This window comes from Aquarana catesbeiana, linkage group LG03, assembly GCF_042186555.1.
Source record: "Aquarana catesbeiana isolate 2022-GZ linkage group LG03, ASM4218655v1, whole genome shotgun sequence".
Lineage (NCBI taxonomy): Eukaryota > Metazoa > Chordata > Amphibia > Anura > Ranidae > Aquarana > Aquarana catesbeiana.
This window is the reverse complement of record NC_133326.1, coordinates 529,413,904-529,432,689: the sequence shown is the minus strand read 5'-3', so window position 1 is coordinate 529,432,689 and position 18,786 is coordinate 529,413,904. Positions and strand designations below refer to the sequence as shown.

Genomic DNA, 18,786 nt, shown 5'->3' with positions numbered 1-18,786 from the left:
CTCTTTCATTAACCAGTTGCGGACCGCCCGCCGCGGGGCGGCCACTCTGCGCCATATCACGTACCTAGCACGTGAACTGGCACTTCCAGGTCTGGAGCGCACCGCAGGAGATCTGCTCCCACTGCAGGCCAACGTGAGCCAATCAGCTGGTCCGGTGGACGTGTTGTCCGCTGGGACCTGCCGACCGTTCAGGAGAAAGGCAGAACGGCGGTCTGCCTATGTAAACAAGACAGACTGCCGTTCTGCGAGAGGGGAATGTGCTGATCCTGTGTTCATGCTAAGCAGGAACGCAGATCTTTACATTCCCCCAGTCAAAGCACCCCCCACAGTTAGTAATCACTGCTAGGGAACACAGTTAACCCTTTGATTGCCCCTGATGTAAACCCCTTCCCGGCCAGTGTCATTAGTACAGTAACAGTGCATATTTTTTTTTAACACTGATCACTGTATTGGGGTCACTGGTCCCCAAAAAGTGCCAAAAGTGTCAGTTAAGTGTCCGATTTGTCCGCTGCAATATCGCAGTCCTGCTATAGGTTGATGATCGCTGCTATTACTAGTAAAATTAAAAATAAGGAAAAAATAAATAAATAAAAATATACCATAGTTTGTAGCCTCTATAACTTTTGCGCAAACCAATCAATATACACGTATTGGGATTTTTTTTACCAAAAACATGTAGCAGAATACATATTGGCCTGAATTGATGAAGAAATTTGATGTTTTTAAATTTTTTTATTGGGAATGTTTTATAACAGAAAGTAAAAAAATAAATGTATTTATTTTTTCAAAATTGTCAGCCTTTTTTTATATATAACGCAAAACAAAAAACTGCTCTGATCAAATACCACCAGTGGGAAAAAAAGGACACAAATTTTATTTGTGTATAGCGTCACATGAATGCGCAATTGTAAGTTAAAGTGAGTGCCGTATCGCGAAAAAAGGCCTGGTCGTGAAGGGGGGTAAGCCTTAGGGAGCTGAAGTGGTTAAACTGTTGTAGACTCAGATATACAGTAGAACATTTTTTTTTTGTTGAATGTTCTATGCTTTTAACCCAGATGTTCCTTCATGTGGTGATAATGGGCCCTTGAGCTATTATTAGACATTAAGCCCTTAGTTTATAAATATTCAGGGGCCTAGGCTATGCATTTTGATAACAAGGGGACAGCACCATAGGAGAAGGCAAGTTACATTTTAGCAGATTTGTTTCTGGTAAGCTAGAGTTGTTAGTGTGCCACAGGCCTATGCATTCTTGTAGCAACTCAAAGTCTTTATGTTCTTAAAACCGTTCTAATTGTGGCTGTACTGTTCTGACATATCTTTTTCTCACAGGAAAGTAGTTTGAATCTCCATGTGATCATCACTGCAGTTTGTATATCATTAATCATACTTGTTGTGGTTTCCCTGCTCATTCTAAAGTTCAGAGGTAAGTGTTACCATAGCTCTTAAAGAGTACTCATACCTTATACATTGCAAAGACCATCAGTTCTTGAGTGCTATAAACATATACATAGCTGTTTTTCTAATTCAGTTAACTGAGCAAAGGCTTATTTAATGAGAACCTGTCTACCAATAGGTCGGGTTGCATTTTCTGCCCCTGTAGGTCAACTGTTTTGTGCCACCACACCCTTTCCCCCAAAAATCCCAGTCAGCTGGTGAATTTTATTATCACATTTATAAAATCAGACCAGTGGTATACAAAGTCAACAAATGACCCCCATAGAAGAAGAATTTTGAGTCTCTGACCAGCTACAAACTCTTATTCACTGTGCAAAGCATAGATAGCAACTATACAAAAGACCACTCTGATCAAAAGGGTAAAGCCCCCGGATTGAGTGAAAAAAGCGGTTAAGCAATGGCAAACAAGGCTTGTTCAGATACAGTCAGGTCCATAAATATTGGGACATCGACACAATTCTAATCTTTTTGGCTCTATACTCCACCACAATGGATTTGAAATGAAACAAACAAGATGTGCTTTAACTGCAGACTTTCAGCTTTAATTTCAGGGTATTTACATCCAAATCAGGTGATCGGTATAGGAATTACAACAGTTTGTATATGTGCCTCCCACTTTTTAAGGGACCAAAAGTAATGGCTGCTCAGCTGCTCAGCTGTTCCATGGCCAGGTGTGTGTTATTCCCTCATTATCTCAATTACAAGGAGCAGATAAAAGGTCCAGAGTTATGTGCTATTTGCATTTGGAATCTGTTGCTGTCAACTCTCAATATGAGATCCACTATCAGTGAAGCAAGCCATCATTAGGCTGAAAACAAAACAAACCCATCAGAGAGATAGCAAAAACATTAGGTGTGGCCAAATCAACTGTTTGAAACATTCTTAAAAAGAAAGAACGCACCGGTGAGCTCAGCGACACCAAAAGACCCGGAAGACCACGGAAAACAACTGTGGTGGATGACCAAAGAATTCTTTTCCTGGTGAAGAACACGCCCTTCACAACAGTTGGCCAGATCAAGAACACTCTCCAGGAGGTAGGTGTATGTGTGTCAAAGTCAACAATCAAGAGAAGACTTCACCAGAGTGAATACAGAGGGTTTACCACAAGATGTAAACCATTGGTGAGCCTCAAAAACAGAAAGGCCAGATTAGAGTTTGCCAAACAACATCTAAAAAAGCCTTCACAGTTCTGAAACAACATAATATGGACAGATGAGACCAAGATCAACTTGTACCAGAGTGATGGGAAGAGAAGAGTATGGAGAAGGAAAGGAACTGCTCATGATCCAAAACATACCACCTCATCAGTGAAGCATGGTGGTGGTAGTGTCATGGCGTGGGCATGTATGGCTGCCAATGGAACTGGTTCTCATGTATTTATTGATGATGTGACTTCTGACAAAAGCAGCAGGATGAATTCTAAAGTGTTTCGGGCAATATTATCTGCTCATATTCAGCAAAATGCTTCAGAACTCATTGGACGGCGCTTCACAGTGCAGATGGACAGTGACACGAAGCATACTGCGAAAGCAACCAAAGAGTTTTTTAGGGGAAAGAAGTGGAATGTTATGCAAAGTCAATCACCTGACCTGAATCTGATTGAGCATGCATTTCACTTGCTGAAGACAAAACTGAAGGGAAAAAGCCCCAAGAACAAGCAGGAACTGAAGACATTTGCAGTAGAGACCTGGCAGAGCATCACCAGGGATGAAACCCAGCGTCTGGTGATGTCTATGCGTTCCAGACTTCAGGCTGTAATTAACTGCAAAGGATTTGCAACCAAGTATTAAAAAGTGAACGTTTGATGGATGATTGTTAATCTGTCCCATTACTTTTGGTCCCTTAAAAAGTGGGACAAACTGTTGTAATTCCTACACCGTTCACCTGATTTGGATGTAAATACCCTCAAATTAAAGCTGAAAGTCTGCAGTTAAAGCACATCTTGTTTGTTTCATTTCAAATCCATTGTGGTGGTGTATAGGGCCAAAAATATTAGCATTGTGTCGATGTCCCAATATTTATGGACCTGACTGTAGGTAGCATGGGGATACCAAGGACTATTTCATGGCTCTAGTAGGCAGATGGGTTACTGGCAGTGAACATTCCTGTCACTTCCAATCCAAATAACATCAAGAAGAAATGATTGAAGCAGTCTGTATGAATCAGGTCTGGTTAGGTAGGGGGTGATGGTGATGCATGCTGCCCAACACGACTTCAATTTTAAAAACCAGAAGCACAGTTAGAACATCATAAAGAATCATGAAAAATGCACCCCTATTTCCTGTCCTAGGAATGTGCAGTGACTAGGTCCACATAAAGGTCTCAAACTTACTTCTAGTATAACAGGACCTTTAAACTCCAGAGAGCCCTTGAGCAGCCACACAGTCTGTACAAATAGGTTGTCTGCCCCTGGATCAGATATCCTAACTAGGAATGAGCTGAATGTACCTGGGTTCAGTTTGTGGCAGGTTCGGTGAACACTATTAAATTTGTGTGTTGCTTCCAAAGTCAATGGTAGCCGAATGTGGCCGTTTTTTATGCTAAAAAGCAACATATTGTCAAACAAATGAGATAGGTGCAGAGCACTGCCATGAGAAACGTGTACCAAACCAAAAAAAAGCTAAAAAATGAATTAAGTTTGGCGGGAAACATAGTTTATTTTAATAGTCAACATTAAAATTGCACAATTCTGTAAATAACAAGCCAGAGAATGCTCTTAACCTGCCTGCGAATTGACACATCTGTACCTTGTATACATCCTACCACAGAAAAACTGACATTTACAGTACAAGAAAGAAAGCCATTTAAATTACTGGTAAATGACAGTTCCCAGCCTCTTACTTCTGTTTGTAAACAAAGAGGAATTTTCTATTTCAGACCCTTAGCCTAGATAAAGGTCTAATAAAGATTTCTATGGGGGACCCCACACAAATAAAGAAATAAAACAGCATGGGGTTCCCCCTAAAAATACATACCAGACCCCGGAACCTTATCCATGATGAGAGTCCAAACTGGATGGCCGGGCAGAAAAAATGGCATGGGGCCACCCAATATGCACAGGAGCTAAACATCATAAATAGTAGTGTTTTTTTCTATCATTACGTTTATGACGTTCAGCTGGTACTGCTGGTACTTTGGGTACAGCCCAAAGACTGATGTTCAGCCAAACGCCTGAAAAAGGAAAGTTTATTATATATGGCAGTGATTTATTGACAGTTATTAACATTATGTGTGGTTGGAAGTATGCTGCCTCCAGATAAACTGCTGCCCTAGGCCAATGCCTATGTTGGCTATGCAGAACTCTGGCCCTAGTCAGAACTGACATATACATACTGTAGTGCCTCCTTGGTTTCTAAACCACCACAGCTGTCATCCACATCTTTGTCTAACTACTTACTGAGTTACTGGGCTGGAAGATGTATGTGGTCAGGGGCTTCGGATCTGCGTATTTTAAATTGACAAGAGTTATTCTAGCAGAGCTGTACATACATTTGAAATATCAAGTTATATTTTAAACATGTGCTAAGCCTCCTTTAACCATGATGTCATAGCTGTTTTAGAGAATACCCACTGGGCCGCTGTGAAAATGAATGTTCTTACGTCTTCATGATAGGAATAAAAGTACATACATTTTTCTCAGTGGATTTAAAATGCTAGCAAAATTATACATCTAAATGTTCACCTATTCCTGTTTCCTAATCCAGGTAAAGAAAGAGGACGTTATTTGTTTGGCTTTGATCCTAAGTAAGTATAAAGTTATTAGTTATAATTTTCAATTTCAATTTTTGTTTACTGTATGTTTTATGTAATGTAGTCAATAAAACTACATTACATAAAACATACAGTAAACAAACAAGCATAAACCATGTGTAAAACTAAATAAAACTTTTTAGAAAATGATTTGTTTGTGTTATTATTTCATTCTTAAAAAAATAATAAGATAGAATGAACCTTCTATCCTTGCTGTATCTTCAATTTCTGTGCTATACCATACTGCTGTGCAAAACTTATTATGGTTATTGCTCAATGCTATCTGCAGAGTATTGCCCTTCGATCCTTAATGTGTCTTTAACTTCTGTGCAAAACCATACAAATGTGCACAAATATTTTTGGGTCCATTCCCTGAAGACGTCCTGATGACGAAATGCATTGGTCGGGGCTTCATTTGTGATGTTACTTCCACTATGTGAACCACACGGCCATCGTAGAAACTAGAAAGTGTTTGTTTAATAGTAAGAAAGGCAAACCTATGGTGATTTTATGTGAGTCTATATAGTGAAGTGTGCTGGAGATACTGATTTATGGTGCATGATATGGTGGACTAGAACTGAAAGGTTGGAGAAGGTGCCAAAGGAGGAGGTGCTACTCTGAAAGAGAACAAATAGCACTGTCAGGCCTTCTTTTTAATTTAAGGGGTCTTATTATCTGGTGAGTGCCGCACATTGGGGCATGTGGAGAATGAGAGGCACTTTTTTGGCGTGTTTGCTCTTTGCACGATTGCACAACAATGGTAAAAAATGAGCATTTGGGACACAAGAGTAATATTATGCAGATCTCACCGAGGAATACAGCAGTTTGCACAAATTGTTTTTGCCAATGAATTGAGGACACATTGAGGTTGATTTACTAAAGGCAAATATACTGTGCACTGCAAGATCTGAGGGGAAGCTCTGTTGGCTTCTATCATCCAATCATTTACAAGCATAAAATGCTTGTTTTTTTTTTTTTTTCTTGCATGTCATTGGGTATTCTTTGTAAAGTGAAGCTTTACCTCATTTATTAAGCTCTGGAGCAACTGCACTTACAGTGCACAGTATATTTGCCTTTAGTAAATCAACCCCATAGTATTGTTTGAATGCACTTTAAAAGGAGAAGTCCAACCAAAGCTCGTTTGGCTGTACTTCTCCTATGGATCACAGGAGTGCAATTCTCCACTCCTGTGACCCGTTTTCAGCAGAGAGTGGGCTGAAGTCCGCTTTCTACTGACGTCACAGAAATCAGTCCAGGCACCGAGTCATCATGACAATGGGAAACTGGATCCGCCAGGTGACACCTGGACTAACACCCTGCTCAGCCTCTCAGCGAGCTGCTGAGAGGCTGAGCTGGCCTCTCCGCCCCCTCCACAGCCCAGCGCTCCAATGAGCAAGGAGGGAGAAGAGCAGAGAGCTGTGACTGACAGTATAAAGCTCTTTGCTCATGGAGCTGTGAGAACCGAGCGATCGACAGTGTTCGATTGAAGTCCGCTTCTCAGTGTAGAGGCGCCGGGGGACAGAAGTTGCACCCACTGAGGTAAGTATGATTCTAAAAAAAATATATATATTGATTTACTTCTCTTTTAATAATTTATATTTTTTGAGAGATTTTATGGAGCAATAATCTGCAGTTTTTGTATGACAGAATACAAGAGCAATATTCCACAGGTCTTGATGAACTATATTTTGCAGTTTGCACAATTGATGTTTATTTGCACATAGGATGCAGCATTGTTTTAAATATACCTTATTATAAGTTTAAGAATAATACTCTGCAGATAATATGGAGCAATCATCTGCGGTTTTGTATAGAAGTTGATGACATTTTTAATTTTATATTTTTTTATTTGCACAGACGACAGAGTATTGTTTAAATACATATTAATATCAATTTAAGGGCTGGTTCACACTGCTGCGATGCCAGACATTGCATGTGATTCGCACCACATTGCTGTGCAGACCTCATGCGATGTCTGTGCAATGCGAATTTCAGCCATACAAACTGTATGACTGAATTTGCATCGCATTCCAACCAAACTCGTGCAGGACCCTTTTTTTTAGTCTGCACCAGAATCGGAATGCATGGGCGTTCACACCTATAAGATCCAATTCTGCAAATCGTGCAAATTCATGACATGGCAAGTTATGAAATATCAACATCGTCTCATCTTCTTTAATCGGATAATAATGAAGCTGCTTTGCATGTAGTTATGCCAAATGTATTTTAAAAGGCATTTGTTTTGTACGATCTGAAAATCGCGATTTAACTCTCACAAAACTTCTACTAACATGAAATTAGCAGAAGGGCCCCAAAGGGTGGCACTTGAGAAATAGTACATCACTACGTTCGTGCGGATAGTTAGTATGCTAGACAAAATCCTGCACACGCCCTTTTGACAAAAACAGACGCTCGGTCGTCCAACAATCAGACCGTGTGTACGAGGCTTAAGGCTTCATTCCCACGAGGGGGATCCACTGCTATGGAGTCCGTCTCTATCCGCCAGCTCAGCGAGAGATCTCTCCGTTGATCTCCCCTGAGCCGGCGGATGACAGGTCCCTCTCTGCTCACTGAGCAGGGAGGGGCTTGTCGAGCGCCGCTGGTTGCTATGGAGAGATCAGACAAAAACAAACAGCATGTCTGTTTTCATCAGATGTCATCCGATCCTCCAGGGACAGATGCAAACGTAGGGCCATCCGTCTGATTTTAGTGGATCGGACCGGGTCAGATGTCAGCGCACATGCCACCGCTGACATCCGTCGCTCCATAGACTAACATGGAGCGCCCGTTCAGGCAAAACTGACAGGCAGACCTGAACGGTCTGACAGTGTGAAAGGGGCCTAAAACTTTGCAGATAGCATGGAGCAATACTGTGGTTTTGCACAGCGGTATGGTTTAGCGTAGAAAATTAAGACAAAGTAAAGATTGAAGGTTTATTTTACTTCATTTAAGAATTAAATAATAACACAAACAAATCATAGTTCTTTTTTGGTTTTACACATGGTTTATGCATAGTTTTAAGGGTATAGCGCAGCACCTTTTTTTGCATTGCACCTGTCTAGTTCACAATATTGTGTGCAGCTGCTGACCATATGATTGATTTTCCCTCTAAGCACAGAGACAAAAAGAACATAATACTATATAATGGAAAATACACAATGTTTTGTGTTTTGGGTAATTTCCAAATAACATAATACTTCAATGTCAGCAGTCTCTACAGTTTCACTATGGCCATTACAGGTGCTGTGCTGTTACAATCCATAATTAATAATGAGTTGTTGTCAGGGTGAAGATGGCCACAGTCAGGCAGCTGTCTTATTGACAAAATGCAACTTTAAGGCCTTTGGAACCAGTCTGGATATACCTTGCAACATACCTAGCTAGTAGAAATGGTAAATTAGTATTAAGATGAAAAAGCAGAGATTGGCCTAATCATAAAGAGATTTCTAGCAAATTGGAAAGTCTATATGGACAATAACAAGTGCTTCTGGCAGCTGAGAATCAGCTGCGTTTCTGAATGTCTACAGTAACTAGCCTTAAAGAAAGAGCTAACTAGGAACTAATTATTTAAACAAAAATCTTCTGTAAGATTATATGTACATATTTTATGCATGTTCTTTACCTGTAAAAGCTCCCTTTGTGTAAACAGCCAAAAGTACGTAAACTGTGATTGGACGCCACCATCTTGGGTGTGATGTTAGCACATCCAGCAAACTCAGAGCTGTCACTCAAAATACACTTTATAGCAGGGGTCTCAAACTGGCGGCCCTCCAGCTAATGCAAAACTACAAGTCCAATCATGCCTCAGCCTGTGGGAGTCATGCTTGTAACTGTCAGCATTGCAATGCCTCATGGGACTTGTAGTTTCGCAACAGCTGGAGGGCTGCCAGTTTGAGACCCCTGCTTTATAGTATTCTTCTTTGATCCTCCCCTCCCAGTGGCAACTACATAAAAGGTTATGTAGGGAGGTGAGGGGAGGAGCTGGTCCAGGACAGACAGGTATTAGACACTCCCAGAAGGGGAGAGAGCTATGAAGTGCAATGAGGGATAAGGATGTCCTAGGGAATTGACTCATCCTGGACTAGTCAAATATAATAGCAAGTTCAGAGACACATTACTATTTCTAATGAACAAATATAAATTATGCAAAGGAAAACATTGAAAGTAATAATTTAAATACCTAATTTTGCATCTGCCTGCAATCTTCTTTAATTTTGTCTATTTAATTCTCTTTATATCCTTCTCAGTTTGGAACTGGTCAATAATGCCGAAGCTCCATTGTCAGAAACAGATGCTGAAATCTCACAAACAGTCACACTTGAAGTGGATAAAGTTGAGACTGACAAAATTTCATAAAAGCGAAGGACTACTAAAGATGATTTTTTGCATTTCAAGCTTTTCAGCCAAGGAGAACTATTTGTTTAGTTCATTGTACAAATGACACCCAAGTGTGAAAATTGAAGACTGTTTCCAAATGATAGTGTTGCCCATCACAACCAGATTCCAGCTGCCTGTCCTCTAGTGCTGAAAATAAATGAAGCATGAATTGGTCCCAACTGAAGATAGAAGCTGTTCCACAGCCACTCAAGGAGTGGTTTTCAAAAATATTTTAATTTTGCCTGTCTTTTACAATTATTCATCTTCAGGTTCTGCTCTTGGTAAAATATCCTTTGTACTCCTCTATGCTAGTCTATTGGGTTTATCCTTAAAGCTGAAGTCTAGGTATGATCTTTATTTCATAGTTACATTGGTCCAGCTTGGGCCAATGTAAGTGTCCATATCCCATACCTGATAATCTGCAGGAACAGCTGACAATCACTGTAGAGGTTGCTGCTAGTACAGTGATCACTGCAATCTTCTGGGTCCTGTGCAAGCGGCTTCCCTTCTGCATGGTGATCACAGGGAGTCTCTCACTGGGCACTGCCACCATTCACAAAATGCCTTGTCATGGATCTAGTTCTTAAAGGAAGTGGCACTCCTGCATTGACAGTGTAATAATGTAGAGACTGGCCCCCATTGATTTAAAGAGGGGGAGAGGATCAAGTGTGTCATGTGACTGATCTGAAGGCATCTGGAAAAGGTACATTAAAAAAAAAAAAAAATTAAGCCTAATATACATGTGGGGAAAGGGGAAGTGGAGACTCAAGAGTTGGACATTTAGAGATAACCTTAATCTGGATAATAGCGATGTTACTCCTGACTGTCAATGAAATTGTATGTGAAGAATCATCACTTAACCGCTTCAGCCCCGGACTATTTGGCTGGCCAAAGACCAGAGCACTTTTTGAAATTCAACACTGCATCGCTTTAACTGACAATTGCATGGTTGTGCGACGTGGCTCCCAAACAAAATTGACATCCTTTTTTTCCCACAAATAGAGCTTTCTTTTGGTGGTAATTGATCACCTCTGCGTTTTTTATTTTTTGCGCTATAAACAAAAAAAGAGCGTCAATTTTGAAAAAAACGCATTATTTTTTACTTTTTGCTATAATACATTTTTTTTCCTCATTTTAGGCCGATATGTATTCTTTTACATATTTTTGGTAAAAAAAAATTGCAATAAGCGTATATTAATTGGTTTGCGCAAAGGTTATAGCGTCTACAAAATAGGGGATAGTTTTATGGCATTTTTATTAATATTTTTTTTTTTTTACTAGTAATGGCGGCGATCAGCAATTTTTATCGTGACTGCGATAAAACTGTTTACACACACAGTTACCGGTTCTCTGTGTGCCTCGAGCGATCGCAGGAGCCTGGCAGTGATCAAGACCGTGGGGACTCGCATCGGCTTGGGGAGCGAGTGGGGGGTGCGCATGCGCCCCCTAGTGGCCACAGGGTGAAGCAACGTTACATAACGTCGTTTCGCCCAGCTGTGCCATTCTGCCGCAGTACAACTGCGGCAGCTGGTCGACTATACCTTTGTTTTAAAGGGTATAGTCTTTAAGTGATGATTCTTCACATACAATTTCATTGAAAGTCAGGAGTAACATCGCTATTATCCAGATTAAGGTTATTGACAATTGATTAGTTGATTAAGGTTTCATTGACAATCCTTTCCCACCAAAAATCCCCACATGTATATTAGGCTTAATTTTTTTAATGTACCCTTTCCAGATGCCTTCAGATCAGTCACATGACACACTTGGTCATCTCTCCCTCTTTTTATCAATGGGGGCCAGTCTCTACAATATGGGGGCCAGTCGCTACAATATTACATTGTCAATGCAGGAGTGCTACTTCCTTTAAGAACTAGATCCATGACACCTTGCACTCACAGTGCATCCTCAGTCTTCCGGGTTCAATGGAACTGGCTGTCATTCAACCCAGAAGACTTGGCAGACAAAAAAATGACTGTACTGGAACGAGTCTTGCAGGTCTTTTTTTTTTTAACCTGCTGAGCACCATTTGAAAAAACTGCTGAGAGTTGGGCTTTAATAATGAGAATGTATTGCTCTCTAAATATTAGTCACAACTCACCTTATACAGTATACCGTTGATAATGTACTCCCTAAAGTAGATTATAAAATATATTGGAAGTCAGCAAGGAAACGTCATAATCCTCTCTATTACCCTGAGTCCCAATGGTCTGTCAAATCCTATTTTTGCCATACCACAGTGTTGCTTATTGGGTTGAGGGTTGATATCCTCTCTCTATGTATATCCACTACATTAATTCTTTGACAGGTTTATCTACGTTGTAAACAAACATTGGCATTTGAATTTGATTTGAGACAGATTTTCATCTGTCTGGGAAAGTGCAGAAGGGAGTATTGCAAGCTTTATCTCAAGTCTGTAGCTCTATTCCGTGGGTTGACCCAGTTTTTTTTATTCTACACTTTCATTCTTACTTCTGAGTTTCTGCACAAAATAGGGGAGTGAGACACCCCATTTCGCACTAAATGTGGTTCATATCAGGGTGAGTGACCTAACACACTTATAGGGCGTACACACGGTCGGACTTTGTTCGGACATTCCGACAACAAAATCCTAGGATTTTTTCCGACGAATGTTGGCTCAAACTTGTCTTGCATACGCACGGTCACACAAAGTTGTCGGAAAATCCGATCGTTTTAAACGCGGTGACGTAAAACACGTACGTCGGGACTATAAACGGGGCAGTGGCCAATAGCTTTCATCTCTTTATTTATTCTGAGCATGCGTGGCACTTTGTCCGTCGGATTTGTGTACACACGATCGGAATTTCCGACAACGGATTTTGTTGTCGGAAAATTTTATCTCCTGCTCTCCAACTTTGTGTGTTGGAAAATCCGATGGAAAATGTCCGATGGAGCCCGCACACGGTCGGAATTTCCGACAACACGCTCCGATCGGACATTTTCCATAGGAAAATCCGACCGTGTGTACGGGGCATTACAGTATTAAGATGTCCCAATATGGTGATGTATTTGGGTGAGGTTGTCATCATCATAAATCAAGTCTTTGGCACACATCTCTCTAATATTACCCTTTCTTGTGTCTTGGGGTATCTGGATGCTGCTGATATTGCTACTTACACTACCCTTGCAGTTACCAAATCTTTATTTGCAGCATGCAGGATGATTCTCCTGAGATGGGATTCAGATACACCATCCTCTGTCAGGGACTGGACTGCTGCACCCAGCTTATCTCCTATGAACAATTACCTATAAGAATAGAGGGGCCTTTGAAAAAAAATTCTTTGAACTTTGGTTTACATGAATGGATGGAGGAGTCAGAGATAGTGGTTATTCTTGCTCCAACCTTGCTAGAGATCAAGATGTGTGCATTGGAGACCTTCAGGCCCGGTTAACACTGATGCGTTGCGATTTTGACCCGATTGCGTTGCAAATCTTCTTTGCGAATTCATTACGTGTTTGTTGCGAATTTACTGCGATTCTACTGGAATGAGTTGTCATTTTGGGAGGTTACTGCGATTTCTGTCTGACCAATAGAACCCAAACTTCCTGTTCTCTTCCTGGTGTTTGTGGAGTGTGTGGAGAGTGTGGAGGAGGAGCTGGAGGTGACGAATTTGCACATATGTGAACCATCAATGCGATTCAAGAACGATTTACATTGATGTCTATGGAGACGCAGTAAATTCACACAAGACCCTTTTTTTATCGCATCGCATTCGTAGAGGAATCGCAATGCATGTATGTGAACGACCGTCATTAAAAACAATAACTTTAGGGATGACATGCGAATTTAAAGTGTTTTTGACGCATCACATTCGTTATGAACTCGCATCAGTGTGAACACGGGCCTTATACGTGGATCATTGTACATTGCTTGACTCATATAGGTATACTAATGTCGTAGGGGACTGTTGGTGGTTCATTATTCTCTATTATATAAGATGTCACCTGTTATGTCTCTTCACCATCTGTCAGCTTAATATTTCTGGTTCTCTAATAGGCGAATAGATATTGAGCTGGCTTATGTTTGTTACATATCTGAAGTGATGTAGCAATGTCAGATTTTTAACAAAATCATTTGCTGTTTCTTTCATTCAGTTTACCACAGACTGTGCATTTTAAAGACATATTATAGATGATTTTACCTTATAGTCAATAAGTAATATGGGAGTTTTCTGACTTGGGCACTGCCAGACCAATGTTTCACCCACTTAGCCTGGCTCTATGGTACTAAATCTTACCCATATTCCAGTTTAAGGGTTGCACCAGCAATGTCTAATGATGTACATATTGTTGCTTACTTTTTTAATTAGATTTTGTATTTGTGATTATGAACTAACATCTACAATAAGATTAAACTTGTTTTCAAATTATCTTCTGTCACATATTCTCATTTGATATTTTTTTTATTGTGAAAACATTTTACAACACTATATTGCATGGCTCATCATCTAGTCTGGATTTGTGAAATGATTACATAGGCCTCTTCATCTTTTACATAGACATCTTCTTTTTTAAATTCAACGTATAATCGGCTCATATTTTACCTTCCTTGGATCCTCCCCTTACCCATCAACACACTACACAAATATTAAATAAAACCATCACATTTTTATTATATCGCTTACTTTAGACCCAGTGATGTTATCCATGTGTCTTCACTTACACACATGGTTATTGGTAACCACACAAACAAATTATTAAATACACAAAATTGTTAGTATTACATGTTATGAATGTTTTAATGTTATAGGCCCTAGATGTTTGATTAGAACTGAAGGAAATAATTTTCCTACCACTAAACTGATTGAGTTTACACACCTCACGCAGGGATAAAAACCCTTTAAATCATGACAAAACTGAGTTTTTTGGGGGAGGATTAATGATGTTGGGTACCACCAATTCTGTAAGGATGGGGCTCCCCTATAAACCACTTTTTTTAAATGCAACATTTAATCGGCTCATATTTTACCTTCCCTGGATCCTCCCCTCACCCCTTACCCATCAACACGCTACACCATTTTTAAATTAAACCATTGCATTTTTATTACATAGCTTATTTTAGACCCAGTGATGTTATCCATGTGTCTCTGTTCTTCTCTAATCATGGCTGGTGGGAGGGGCTAGCAGGGTGCTGTACATAATTCCTGAAAACATCATAGCACTCTGCCTCAGTACTCCTCTCAAGAGCCCTCAGCCCTGATGTAAGCAGTGGGATGACTCTTGGGAGGAATTATTCAAATATCAAAATGTCTTGATGGCTGAGTATTAGTCCGTAGGACTGGGCAGACTGCATTTTGCACGAAGATTACCCTAGGTAATGGCCACATGTGATGTTAGCCTCCACTGATGAAGGAATTTAAAGGAGAAGTACAGCCAAAGCTTGTTTGGCTGTACTTCTCCTGTGAATAACAGGAGTGCAGTTCCTTCTGCACTCCTGTGACCCATTTTTAGCCAACAGCAGGCTGAAGCCTGCTGTCAGCTGATGTCATAGAGCCGGTCCAGGCTGGGGAAAGATCGTGACCATATGGTCAGGATCCACCCAGATCCCTGGACCGGCACCCGGCTCAGCCTCTCAGTGATCTGCTGATAGTCTGACCCAGCCACTTCTGCCCCCTCCACAGCCCAACGCTCCAGTGAGCACCAAGGGGGAGAGCAGACAGCGATGACTGAGTAATCAGCAGTGATTGATCGCTCAGTTCTCAGCCTTAGAGCTGACGGGTGACACATGCAGCATTGAATCAATGCTGCATCCACCTATGTAAGTATGATTTGAAAAAAAAAATTCAAAAACTTCTCTTTTAATACTAGTACAGTGCCTTGCAAAAGTATTCACCCCCCCTTGGCTTTTTACCTATTTTGTTACATTACAGCCTTTAGTTTTTTTTTATCTGAATTATATGTGATGGATCAGAACACAACAGTCTAAGTTGGTGAAATAAAATTAGAAAAATATATACATAAAACTATTTTTCAGAAATACAAAAACTGATAATTGGCATGTGCGTATGTATTCACCCCCTTTGTTATGAAGCCCATAAAAAGCTTTGGTGCAACCAATTACCTTCAGAAGTCACACAATTAATGGAATGATGTCCACCTGTGTGCAGTCTAAGTGTCACATGATCTGTCATTACATATACCTTTTTGAAAGGCCCCAGAGGCTGCAACACCTAAGCAAGAGGCACCACTAACCAAACCCTGCCATGAAGACCAAGGAACTCTCCAAACAAGTAAGGGACAATGTTGTTGAGAAGTACAAGTCAGGGTTAGGTTATAAAAAAATATCCAAATCTTTGATGATCCCTAGGAGCACCATCAAATCTATCATAACCAAATGGAAAGAACATGGCACAACAGCAAACCTGCCAAGAGACGGCCACACACCAAAACTCACGGACCGGGCAAGGAGGGCATTAATCAGAGAGGCAGCACAGAGACCTAAGGAAACCCTGGAGGAGCTACAGAGTTCCACAGCAGAGACTGGAGTATCTGTACATAGGATGACAATAAGCCGTATGCTCCATAGAGTTGGGCTTTATGGCAGAGTGGCCAGAAGAAAGACATTACTTTCAGCAAAAAACACAATGGCACGTTTTGAGTTTTTTTTTCGAAAAGGCATGTGGGAGACTCCCAAAATGTATGGAGGAAGGTGCTCTGGTCTGATGAGACAAAAATTTAACTTTTTGGCCATCTAAGAAAACGCTATGTCTGGCGCAAATCCAACACATCACATCACCCAAAGAACACCATCCCCCCAGTGAAACATGGTGGTGGCAGCATCATTCTGTGGGGATGTTTTTCAGCAGTCGGGACTGGGAGGTTCACCTTCCAGCAGGACATTGACCCCAAACACATTGCTAAAGCAACACTTGAGTGGTTTAAGGGGAAACATGTGAATGTGTTGGAATGGCCTAATCAATGCCCAGACCTCAATCCAATAGAAAATCTGTGGTCAGACTTAAAGATTGCTGTTCACAAGCGCAAACCATCCAACTTGAAGGAGCTGGAGCAGTTTTGCAAGGAGGAATAGGCAAAACTCCCAGTGGTAAGATGTGGCAAGCTCATAGAGACTTATCCAAAGCGACTTGGAGCTGTGATAGCCGCAAAAGGTGGCTCTACAAAGTATTGACGGGAGGGTATATAGTTATGCAAATTGACCTTTTCTGTTATTTTGTCCTATTTGTTGTTTGCTTTACAATTAAAAAAAACATCTTCAAAGTTGTGAGCATGTTCTGTAAATTAAATGATGCAAATCCTCAAACAATCCATGTTAATTCCAGGTTGTGAGGCAACAAAACACGAAAAATGCCAAGGAGGGTGAATACTTTTGCAAGGCACTGTATATAGAAGGGGCAGGCCAGGGACAGTCAATCTGGGGAGGAAAGAGCTAGATGACCTCTAGCCAGGAAATGAGACAGACTGTATCTGACTTGCTGCTGTTTCTAATGCCCAGTGTGCAATGACATCAGAGTAAGCAATTGTGGTACAGGAGAGGAGCCTATAAAACTGTGCAAGATTGAATGTAGAGCCAGGGTTCTGCTTTCACTTTGTACTTTAACTGTTGAATCAAAGTGCAATATGTTAGACTAAACCTTATTTTGGTATTTATTGTCTTTGTGACTGGTTAGTGGTCCTCAGGTTTTATGGTAGGTACAGACCATGGGACAGGCACAGCTATGTCAGGGGAAAGAATGGTTAGAAGGTCGGGTCTGAAAAGATGGGGAGAGTAGTTACAGATAAAATAAATGTGCTAAAGAGAAAAACTGTGTGTCAAAATTAGTCAGGGTTAATGTGGTTATATCATAGAAGAGGGGTGTGCATGTGCCGCTACAAAGAACAAAATGTGGCCATACAAATATAGAATGTGTGTTAGAAAATTCAGGAAGTCTTCTAAACAAAGCACAGAACCAGAATTACTGGTGACTAACAAGCTTTAGAGAATGAAGCCTCTCCCAAATGTTTTACTGAGGAGGAACCCTTGGAATCAGCTTTTGCCCATAGCGCTAGGTGTAATAATCATACTATTGGCCAATAGTGATAGGCTCAGGCCTGTTTAGATCGTAGTCCCAACCCACCTGACCAATCCTGCCAGGAAGCCATCACTGCACACCGCCAGTCATAGGCAGCGTGTATATGTGCAGGTGCGGGCCGGGAAATGCTTCACTGCCTATGATTGGCAGTGTGCAGTGAGGGCTTCCTGGCAGGATTGGTCAGGTGGGTTGGGACTAAGTTCCGAACATGCCTGAGCCCATCATTATTGGCCATTAAGAGTGTCCATGCAAAACACCATATAATCTCACTTCTTTTGAATATACAATTTGAATGTCCTTATTGGTTATCCAAAAGCGTTGGTACTTTCCGATTCACTGACTCCCAACAAGTATGCAGATCAGGGAATAACATTTTCCTTTGACTTCATTAGCTACATGCTTGTTCTGGCTCAGTGACTCAGGCCCGCATTTGGGGATGCCATTACAGTTAATGGCACAGCAAGCATGAGGTGCATTTTTTGCTAATTTCTGTGTACATTCCCAGAACACGCAGATGTGAACGGAGCCTAAAGGATACGTAAACCCCAATAGCACCATAATATTTTGTAAATGCGTGCAAAACTGTACACTTATGTGGGTGTTCAAGAAACATGAAAAAACGTGCATCATGATTGCAATGTCCTTCATTGTTAATGGCGCCCCAAATGCAACCAGCAGATGAGTGTGTTCTGGCCTGGTAAAACATGCGGTTAATAAAGGACGACATTCATAAAGGTGCATGTGCTACTTTGTCACATATGTCACACAAAATGCAGGCTGTTGAAATGCATGAGCTGACATAAGCGTGTAGCACAGAACATGCAAATGCATGGCGCCTGTTGTCATGGGTCATAGCCTATCATACCCTAGAAAACGTTTTGGTATATCTACTCAGTTTAAAAAAAAAAAAAAGCCTGCTAATCCTGACAGAAATCTTGTAAATTGGCTGTTATCAACCGTGTTAGCTATCTATGAGGATTACAGAACTACGCCCTCTATGTTGTGGACAGTAGGAGAGGAGCTGGTATAGGTAGTCCTATCTTGTTGCTGTTGTCCTGATACAGAAAGGTAAGTGGGCGTTGTCACCCTATTGGTAAAACTAGATGGACTTGTGTCTTTTTTTCAACCAGACTAACTATGTAACCGTAGGACT

At 40.9% G+C, this 18,786-nt stretch overlaps 1 protein-coding gene across 2 annotated transcripts in view; it reads left to right on the top strand.

Moving 5' to 3' along the window:
* LOC141132650 (uncharacterized) overlaps positions 1 to 13,973 on the top strand; it is an 81,684-nt gene extending 67,711 nt beyond the window's left edge. For both annotated transcript variants that reach the window (XM_073621271.1, XM_073621269.1), the window contains exons 6-8: positions 1,330 to 1,423; positions 5,160 to 5,199; positions 9,453 to 13,973. In XM_073621271.1, the coding sequence (XP_073477372.1) occupies positions 1,330 to 1,423; positions 5,160 to 5,199; positions 9,453 to 9,561 (243 nt within the window). In that variant the 3' untranslated portion in view covers positions 9,562 to 13,973. The remainder of the gene's footprint in view (positions 1 to 1,329; positions 1,424 to 5,159; positions 5,200 to 9,452) is intronic.
* Positions 13,974 to 18,786: the final 4,813 nt, after the last annotated feature.